Source organism: Nothobranchius furzeri, chromosome 16 (genome assembly GCF_043380555.1).
Source record: "Nothobranchius furzeri strain GRZ-AD chromosome 16, NfurGRZ-RIMD1, whole genome shotgun sequence".
Lineage (NCBI taxonomy): Eukaryota > Metazoa > Chordata > Actinopteri > Cyprinodontiformes > Nothobranchiidae > Nothobranchius > Nothobranchius furzeri.
The window spans coordinates 51,119,014-51,129,047 of record NC_091756.1 but is presented as its reverse complement, the minus strand read 5'-3'; the positions used below and the strand labels follow the sequence as shown (position 1 = coordinate 51,129,047).

Here is a 10,034-nt window from a genome sequence, read left to right as displayed (position 1 = left end):
AACAGGAAATAAATGTGACACTGCAGAAGTTTATTGGAACGTTGCTGCTAGGAATGTGAATCTTACAGCAACTCAAGATTCAATTTGATTACGATTCTCGGGGTGACGATTCCATTCAGGATCAGTTCACAGTCAATGCTTTCAGTAACAAATAGTGTCAGCTAGAGCTTAGACTATAAACATGTATAAATGTGGGTGTGTGGGATGAAGAAGCGGGGGCAAGAGAATACCATGTGTCAGTTTAAACCAATAAACAAGTTTTATAACATCCAGCAGCATGCATTCACTTAACCAGTAATATTTATCATTGAACACAAAGACTAACGGGCAACAAATAGTCACGTATGCACGATGCGGTGGGCATGAAACAACACAAGCTAAACAGGATAACACTCCTAGAACGCAGACAGGATATTAAGAAAGGTCGTGTTTCATCAGATTGCAACAAATTAACACAGCTGAGGGGCGTGGCTTGGCCTGGGTCCAGTGATGATGCGTTCAGGGACACTCAGAAATGCAGCAGTTTAAGTGCTTGAGATTGAGTCAGAAGTTTTATAAATAAGAATCACGATTCGGATGTGAATCGTTTTTTTGTCTCAGTACCTCAAGTTGCTACAGTGAGGGTGTGTCTTAATGAAGGCTAAATGTTGTCCAGAGTAACTTTAGTGTGACCAACTATTGGAAAGACAATTCATGCTCTACCAAGGTGTTGACCTGCTTGCTAAAGGGTTAATGTCACCTGAAATCCTCAGACACAAATGTAAAAACAGCAAATACTGTCTGGTTCTGGTTCAATTCCTAGGATTATTCTAGATTATGTCCAACATTAGTTTTTTAGACTTTTTCATTGCAGTGGCACAAAAACGCCATCATAATATGGTGGCATCTTTTCAGTGATGATTTCATAATATAACATTCCATAATTAGTGCAGTGCAGCACAAGTGTGAAGTACAAAGATACTGAAGATGCAGCTGTAGTACTTTTAATATCCACCATGTGTAGCTCTAAGAAAGAACACAGTCGGGTGGTGCTGTTCCAGTGACCCGGTCTGGTGTGGATTTAAGTGTTGCTTCACATCTTGAAGGAATGACACAGAGTTCATTTTAGAGACTCAGACATATCCATTAGTTTATCATGAGAAACGGTCTGGATTAGCAAAGCCTCAAAATGAACTCTTCGTTTTTTTTCCATAAATATTAGAAGGTGGTGTTTGACATAATCACATATGAACTCATCTCACAGGTTTTATTTTAGTTAATTATAAAACTTTTGTTTTAAACAATAGCATATTTCTTCTGACTAGAATCAGCTCAGAGTCTGAGGAGGCATTTAAACTCAAATCTGCTTCTAGATATTTTTTTCTTTAAGATTAATTCAGTCAAACTCACAAAATTTCCTTTCACACCATTTACTGTTAATAATGTCAGAAAGCAAAACCTTTTTTAAATTCTGTCTAAAATATATACATGGTTTTTGCTCTCAAAAGTAATTGTTTTCAGGTTCAGTTTTGAAAAAAGTTTTAAATATTGCACAACATGTTCCTGTTAAGTCTCCACTCATGGAGATATTATGTGCTGTTATTTTAACTGTACTTGCATCATGCCTGCTAATGAGAGAAAAAGAAGCAGCAGCAGAGAGGAGACGCTCCGGCTGCTGAAGAAGGCTAAACGGTTTTTTTATACAGCACCCTGGAGATTAAAATCACGAGGTGCTTCACAAGAACTAACATGAAAAAATAATGAAATTTTTAGGTAACACTTTACAATGAGTGTCCCTTTATTATTATTAGTGCATTTATAAAGGATCCCTTTATTAACGTTACCTGGTGCATTATTAATCCACAAAGTTGATGTTACGGATATTGACTATAAAGTGTCCTTAAGGTAAGGACAAATGGCCGGGGGGGGTCCGCTTAGTAAATATTAACATTAATATTGTGCAGTTGTTAATCCTTTATTTAATAGTTTAATATTAATCAACATCAGAACAATTTAAAACATCTAAGTAAAGAAAAGTAATCATAAATTGTACCATGTGTGGGTGCTTTAAATATTTTAATATTTTCAATTTCATTGTTTTCACTCCGTCAGGATTTGAGGTTGTGGGTCAGTGTGTGTGTGGTTTTGTACTCTCACCTTGACTTGGCAGGCAGGGCCAGATTAACACTTTGTTGTACCCTGGGCAACAATGTTAAAGGGCCCCATTATCACGACCCAAAGATCACCATAATATGGTCACAAACAGAATATTTTACTGTAATATGCAGTAAATATACTCAATACTTGAATGCCTGACATCACGTAACCCGCTCAGGGTAACCTTTGACCCACCTCGTGGACTGACCAATGAGGAGAGGGTCTTAACTTGAGGCCCTCTCTTCATTGGTCAGTCTGCATGAGACTGACTCTCAACCGCTCTCAACTGATGTTCAATAGGCAACGAAGCGTCTCTGTGCAGCGCAAAAGCCCAGGTGGACAGTTTGTTGAATATAGGGTGACCATATTTTCATTTCTAAAAAAGAGGACAGGGGACCGTGTGCTGGATGCAGCACCCTGGAGCCCTGCGCACCAACGATCAGCGCTCTGCCGCTCTCGGTGCTCTCTGCTCAAAAGAACCCCCGGTTCACTGAAAGTCCATGAATGATGTAATATAGGTAAAAAACTTTTTTCCGGCTCCCCTGGATGTGTAGGATATACAGCTCCCCCATAATTCGATCCCTGCTCCTGGATGAAAAACCGGACATTTTCATCAATACAAGAACCCCCCAGTCCGAACACCCCGGACAGAGAGTGAAAAGTGGACATGTCCGGGGAAAACAGGACGTATGGTCACCCTAGTTTAATATAAAGCGGGAGATTACAGATGCATTACCACTGCTAGTGAGGCAACCACCAACAGCTAGCATTTTTAAATCACGCTTGAAAACTCACCACTTCAACCTAGCTTATACAACATAATTATGAACATCACTTACATCTGCATTGTTTAAAAATGGACTTTACAATATCAACTTCTGTACTATTGAGGTTCTTTTTTAAAATGTTTTTCTAATTTTTTATTCTCCCTGTGTCTTACTGATTTTTAGCTGTTAGTTTTTGAGAATTTTGTTGTATTTCCTTTTTATCTTTTATCTGTGTTCGACATGTTTGTATATCGCCGGTTTAATTAACTAACATTTTTAGTGTACAGCGCCTTGTTTGGTTGTAATGCCTTGTGAATGCGCTTTATAAATAAAATTGGATTGGATTGGATACAGTATTTTGCTCGTGCCCTTGCTGCCCTGGGCCCTTTAGAGTTTGTGGGCCCTGGGCAATTGCCCAGTTGCCCATATGGTTAATCTGGCCTTGTTGGCAGGTATCCACTGAAGGGCATTATAGAGACGCTCCTCCACAGTGGGGGATTACTGCAGGGTTGTCTCCACACACACATGCAACTCATCCACCTCATAATGGAGGGGAGGATAAAAGGACCTGGCCAGTGCATTTATAAGCATTAATAAACAAAGGATCCCTCAATGCCAGAGTGCTGATCTATATGGTAATGCAGCCTTGAATCCTGTGCTTCATGCTGGAACCTCTCTATGTCCACATTCTCATTCAGCCTGCTCTTCAGCTCTTCCATGACTGGTTCCCCCCAACTCTCAGATATCCTCCCGTCACCACCCTACCGCCTGCCAACAACCCTCATTCAATCACCTGCTGATCATTGCTTTCCTTCGTCATCCTCCGTTCTGTGCGTCTCCCACTCTGCCCCCCAGAGCCTCACCATGAGACTCGTACTAAGTGTACCTCTCCCATTATTCCTGTTTCTCTTCAAGAAAGACCCATTACTCACCTCCAAGTCATTGCAGAGCCCTCTGGATCTCTACCATGCCTGCCCGCAGCTTTGGCCTCTCCATCTCTTCTCATCTGTAAGCCACTCTCATGATTCAGCAACACTCTATCAGCCATCATCACCTTTTTCCTTCCTTCCAGTGGTTCAGCTCCTGGTTCCCGATCTCCAATTACCACCAGATCATCCTTAATATCTGTCATTAGAACTTCTCTTGTCTCCTGAGAGCGTAAATGCATATGGACCAAAAGGTTTCCTAAAATCAAGACACACTCGTTAAAGGAAGGAAAGTATAATTATTTGGCTGTGGTTATAGTCTATGGTCACACACACACCTACACACACACACACACACACACCTATAACACTTGGTTGGCCCTGTGAAAATAAGCAAATCAACTTACCTTCTTACAGAACATCTTGTCCTCGTTTAAAGTTATTACTTTTCTCTTCCATCCATCCATTTTCATCCTCTTATCTGGAATCGGGTCGCGGGGGCAGTAGCCTAAGGCGAGAGGCCCAGACTTCCCTCTCCCCAGCCTCTTGGGCCAGCTCCTCCGGGGGAATCCCAAGGCGTTCCCTGGCCAGGTGAGAGACGTAGTCCCTCCACCGTGTCCAGGGTCTACCTTTAGGTCTCCTCCCGGTTGGACGTGCCCGGAAAACCTCACCAGGGAGGCGTCCAGGAGGCATCCTGACCAGATGCTCGAGCCACCTCATCTGGCTCCTCTCGATGTGGAGGAGCAGCAGGTCTACTCCGAGCCCCTCCCGAATGACTGAGCTTCTCACCCTGTATCTAAGGGAGAGCCCAGCCACTCTTCGGAGAAAACTCATTTCGGCCGCTTGTATCCGCGATCTCGTTCTTTCGGTCACGACCCAAAGCTCATGACCATAGGTGAGGATAGGAACGTAGATCGACCGGTAAATCGAGAGCTTCGCCTTCTGACTCAGCTCTCTCTTCACCACAACAGACTGGTATAACGCCCGCATCACTGCAGATGCAACACCAATCCGCCTATCGATCTCACGCTCCAGTTTTCCCTCAGTCGTGAACAAGAACCCGAGATACTTAAACTCCTCCACTTGGGGCAGGACCTCATCCCTGACCCAGATAAGGCATTCTATAGCTGCTGCCCACTTGGCTGCGAAGCACTCCAGCAAAAGCTGAAGATCATGTTCTGATGAAGCCAACAGAACCACATCATCTGCAAAAAGCAGAGACCTGATCCTCAGGCCACCAAAACGGATGCCCTCCACACCTTGGCTGTGCCAGACCGGGCTACATGGGTGAAAGCCCGGCCACCAGGCGCTCACCAATGTGCCTCACGTCCAGGCCTGGCTCCAGAGGGGGGCCCCGGTGACCCACGTCCGGGCAAGGGAACACGGTTTCCATTTATATAATTCATCATAAGAGGTCTTCAGGCTGCTCTTTGTCTGATCCTTCACCTAGGACCTGTTTGCCATGGGTGACCCTACCAGAGGCAGAAAGCCTCAGACAACTTAGCTCCTAGGATCATTGAGACACTCAAACCCCTCCACCACGGTAAGGTGGCAGCCCAGGGAGAGGTACTTTTCTCTTATCAAAGACTAATCATTTGCCTTTCTGACGGCACTTCAATTCCCTGTATAAAGATTGCTTTGTCAAGTTAAAAATCCACAGAAAATATTTACATATTATAGATTAATTTCTGTTAGGCATCAACATGACTTGTGTAAAAATTCACACCCAAAAAAACACACACAGCTTTGTGATTTATTTTAATTTCTGGTGTGATGATGGGATTTATGCTAGACTCGAGGTCCAGAATCTTTGATTCTGCCATTAAAAAAAAGGGAAAGGAATGCATTCTTCTATTAATTTCATGTAGTAAGCGAGTAAGTTTTATTTATACATAACTCATCACAGACATAGAATCACCAAGTGCTTCAGATGTTATTCTCCACCTGTAAACTGCTTCTTTATCATTCATTCCTAAACCACATTTAATTGTTTGTTAAGTCTGAAGAGATTATTTTGATCTTGAAGCAATTTTATTTAGCATTTTTTAGTTTAAAAAAGCCACAGAGATAAGATAAGACGTGTTTAAAACCCTGCAGCTCATTTCTTAAGACGTCAGAACTTGTGGAATTTCCAAAGGCACAGTCCATATATGGGTATGTAGGTGGAGTCAGAAGTAGTAACCGGAGTGAATGGGTGGAGAAAGAGAAGAGAGAACATATAAAGTCGTCTGTGAGGAAAGAACAGATAAACTCGGACACTGACTCACATCAGAACACACTATGCTGCTGCAACCTCTCTGGACCTTCATCCTGGGACACTCATCCCTCCTGGGCTCACCTTTCTTCCCTGTCATCTTCTCCCTTTCAGTGTACCTGTCCTTCTGTCTTCCTTTCCTGCTGCTGGATCTGCTGTCCTCCAGGTGGGCTCTGATACGCAGGTACAAGCTTCAACCTCAGAGCTCTGTCAGCTGGACCTCGGTGTGGCGCTGTCTGGTCCTGACGCTCTACAACCACCTGATCTTCATCTTCCCGCTCACTGTGCTGAACTGGTACCTGCGGCCGGTGCAGCTGCCCGAGCAGGCTCCCCCTCTGGCCCGTCTCCTGGCTCAGGTGTTGGTCTGCCTGCTGCTGTTTGACTTCCAGAGCTTCACCTGGCACCTGCTGCACCACAAGATTCCCTGGCTCTACCGCAACTTCCACAAGGTTGGTGTTTCTTCGTCTGTAGGGATTAGAACTTTAACCTAGGAGATTTTTAATGAGACTTTTTTGATAAATCTTTTGTTTTCTTTCATTTTCACTTGAATCCTGAGAACTAAATCTGAACCACCCTGTTTGAATGCTGTGCTCATGTCTCTCCTCCTTTTCCTCCACCAGCTCCACCACTCCAACACCTCCACCTCGGCCCTCACCACAGAGTACTCGGGGGCTTGGGAGACCCTCAGCCTGGGCCTTTTTGCTGCCACCAACCCCTTCCTGTTGGGCTGTCATCCCCTTACTGAGATGGCCTTTTTTGTGCTCAACATCTGGCTATCGGTGGAAGACCACTGTGGCTACGACCTGCCCTGGGCCACGCACCGCCTGGTACCTCTGAGTCTGTATGGTGGTGCCCGCCACCACGACCTGCACCACCTCAAGTCCATGTACAACTACGCCCCTTACTTCACCCACTGGGACCGGCTGGCTGGGACGTTGTGCACGCAGGACTGAGCTGCAGCTGTGGAATGACGGATGGTTCTCAAACGCACCTCAGACTGAGCTTGTGAACGCTCACCTGAAAGGACTGATGGGAAATGAGCCGATGGAGATGTTTACAGACTGATCAGAGGCTCCACACGAAATCTGACCTTTGACCGCATCAGACTGACAGAAAGTCAGGTCCTGCACTTTAAAGACACAAACATGTTTTTATTTATTTATCAACGTATTTATTGCCTACGCAGATTTTTGAGCAGGACACAAAACCTTCAGACAACTGCGAACTTCATAATCATGTGGTGTTAATATTCATAAACATCAGATTTCAGACTGGATAAAATTCACTTTTGAGGTTTGAAAATTAGAAATTGTTCATATTGAACAGCACTCCTCATGTTGTGTACATATTGTTTACATTTCAGTGTAAGCGAAGGCCGATGTTTACTGAGGGCGAGCAGAAGACCGTGATCAGGGAAGAAGCGGAGGTGTTAGAGTTCATTTGGTGAAGAAGACTCAGAAAGACGAGGAAGGTTTTCTGTTGTATAGAAATCAGAGTTTGAAGGAAATTTGACTGAACGTGTTAGAAGAATTTTATAAACTGTGAAATTTTGTGCACTGATGAAAATTTAAATGAAGCCTTTATAAATGAAGTGAATCAGTCTTGTGCGTTTCATTTCAATTCAAAATCTCCTTTCATGGTGCTGAATTTTCCTGTGACACCTGAATGCATCAATTATCTGAAAGAACTAAACACATCAAATAACTCAGATTCATCCCATATGTAGCAAATAAGTTTGGATTTTACTGACATTTCAAAGACGGTTTTTCTCTGAGCTGATCCATTCTAATTGTGCTTCTAACATAAAATTACACGTCAGAACAGGTACAGGGTAAATCGTGAATCAGCATGAATCCCTGACATTTATACAGCAGGAATTAGGTGCAGCTGTGCGTAAGCAGCATTTTATACATTGGAAAATTAGTTTATGCAGGTACATTTTTTTATGAGCTTAAATTATATTTTAGTAATATAGTAGTTTATAAATGTGGGTATTCTTTTTATATTTCACAAATATTTAAATTATATATTCAAAACCAATCCATCCATTTTCTGTTGCTTATGTGGAGTTGGGTTGCGAAGGCAGCAGCCTAAGTTGAGAGGCCCAGACTTCCCTCTCCCCAGCCATGGACCAGCTCCTCTGGGGAAATCCTAAGGCGTTCCCTGGGCAGGCAAGAGACATAGTCCCTCCAGCATGTCCTGGGTCTTCCCTTAGGTCTCCTCCCGGTTGGACGTGACTGAATAACCTCACCAGTGAGGCGTCAAGGAGGCATCCTAACTAGATGCCCGAGCCACCTCAAGTCTCTCCTCTCAATGTGGAGGAGCAGCGGGTCTACTCCAAGCCCCTCCCGGATGACCGAGCTTCTCACCCTATCTCTAAAGGAGAGCCCAGATACCCTGCAGAGAAAGCTCTTTTAGGCCGCTTGTATCCGTGATCTTATTCTTTCAGTCACTACCCAAAGCTCGTGACCATAGGTGATGGTTGAAACGTAGATCGACCGGTAAATCGAGAGCTTCGCCTTCTGGCTCAGCTTTCTTTTCACAACGACAGATCGATACAACGCTATCAATCTCGCGCTCCAGCATTCTCTCACTCGTGAGCAAGGCCTTGAGATACTTAAACTCCTCCACTTGGGGCAGGACCTCATCCCTGACCTGGAGAAGGCATTCTACCCTTTTCTGACTCAAGACCATGGTCTCATATTTAAAGTAGATGATTCTCATCCCAGCTGCTCCACACTCGGCTGCAAACCGCTCCAGAGAAAGCTGGAGATCATGTTCTGATGAAGCCAATAGGACCGCATCATCTGCAAAAAGCAGAGACCTGATCCTTAGGCCACCAAAACAGATCTCCTCAACACCTTGGCTGTGCCTAGAAATCCTGCCCATAAAAGTTATGAACAGAATCGGTGACAAAGAGCAGCCTTGGCGGTGTCCAACTCTCACTGGGAATGAGCCCGACTTACTGCAGATGTTGTCTAGTCAAGCCCGGTAGTGTTTGTTTCCCTTGCGTCGGGCGTTGGAGGTATGTCAATTTGAGTTCCCCCTCTCACCAAAAATAACCCTCACCCTGATGCTTACTCTAACCATAACCACTCAGTCACCAAAAATTGTATGTTTTACACAATTATAATATGAAATGTCTTTGTGGAAGAATTTTTATGTTTGTAATGGGGTTATGATTAGGGTAAAAATTAGGGCAAGGGTTAGGATACGCTTTATTTTGGAGTGGATGGTTCCAACTTGTGGCTGGGTGGAGGCGAAACAGATCTCGAGGGGGGAACGGATATCGACAAAACACCGGCACGCGCTCCCGACGCAGGGGAAACAAATTCTACTGGGGATAACTACGCTGCTACAACACTGGCGAACCAAGCTCTGACACCGGCCATAGAGGAACCTAACAGCCCCTCGTGTACCTCTTTGCCTGTGCGTAACCAGACTAGTTCTGTGTGTAGAATCAAACAGAGGATGAGTCTGGCAGGCCAGGCCATATAATCAGTGGAGGATGGGGACAAAGAGGACCTCCATCGTGGAAAAACCCTCCCATCCTCTGCATGCCACTGTAGAGACCATGGACAACTCCTTCAAAGACAGAAGGAGACACTCTCTTAGGTCATTCATCCCCTCTGCAATAAGAGTGTATCACTCTTCAGTTTAACTGGCACTGGCATCCTGGTACACAATAACATAAATGCAATGCAAACTCACTTGCATCACCCTCTCCTTATTCAGCTCTTTTTTCCCCTTCCTTACATTTTTTATTCACAATTATTTATTTATCCTAATTTTAACCATAGTATTTAATCTTTTTTATATCAAATGTTTTGTTCTTGTGAAGCGCCTAGTGATTTTTATCTTGAGAGGTGCTGTATTAAAGATTGTTTTCCTTCTTTCTTCAATATTCAGTATGTGTTCAATATGTGCAATACCCCATGTACATTACTATAT

The 10,034-nt window shown here is 44.0% G+C and overlaps 1 protein-coding gene across 1 annotated transcript; it reads left to right on the top strand.

Annotated features, from left to right (window-relative positions):
* Positions 1 to 5,942: 5,942 nt before the first annotated feature.
* On the top strand, positions 5,943 to 7,683 carry ch25h (cholesterol 25-hydroxylase). Its single transcript, XM_015962499.3, has 2 exons — positions 5,943 to 6,532; positions 6,704 to 7,683. The coding sequence occupies exons 1-2, from the start codon at positions 6,110 to 6,112 to the stop codon at positions 7,034 to 7,036; spliced, it is 756 nt and encodes a 251-aa protein (XP_015817985.3). The 5' UTR covers positions 5,943 to 6,109; the 3' UTR covers positions 7,037 to 7,683.
* Positions 7,684 to 10,034: the final 2,351 nt, after the last annotated feature.

Excerpts from the sequence above, each read along its gene's own strand:
- ch25h (XM_015962499.3), top strand. The coding sequence starts at position 6,110 with ATGCTGCTGCAACCTCTCTGGACCTTCATCCTGGGACACTCATCCCTC. Across the intron at positions 6,533-6,703 it reads TCTACCGCAACTTCCACAAG|CTCCACCACTCCAACACCTC; the intron begins GTTGGTGTTTCT and ends TTCCTCCACCAG.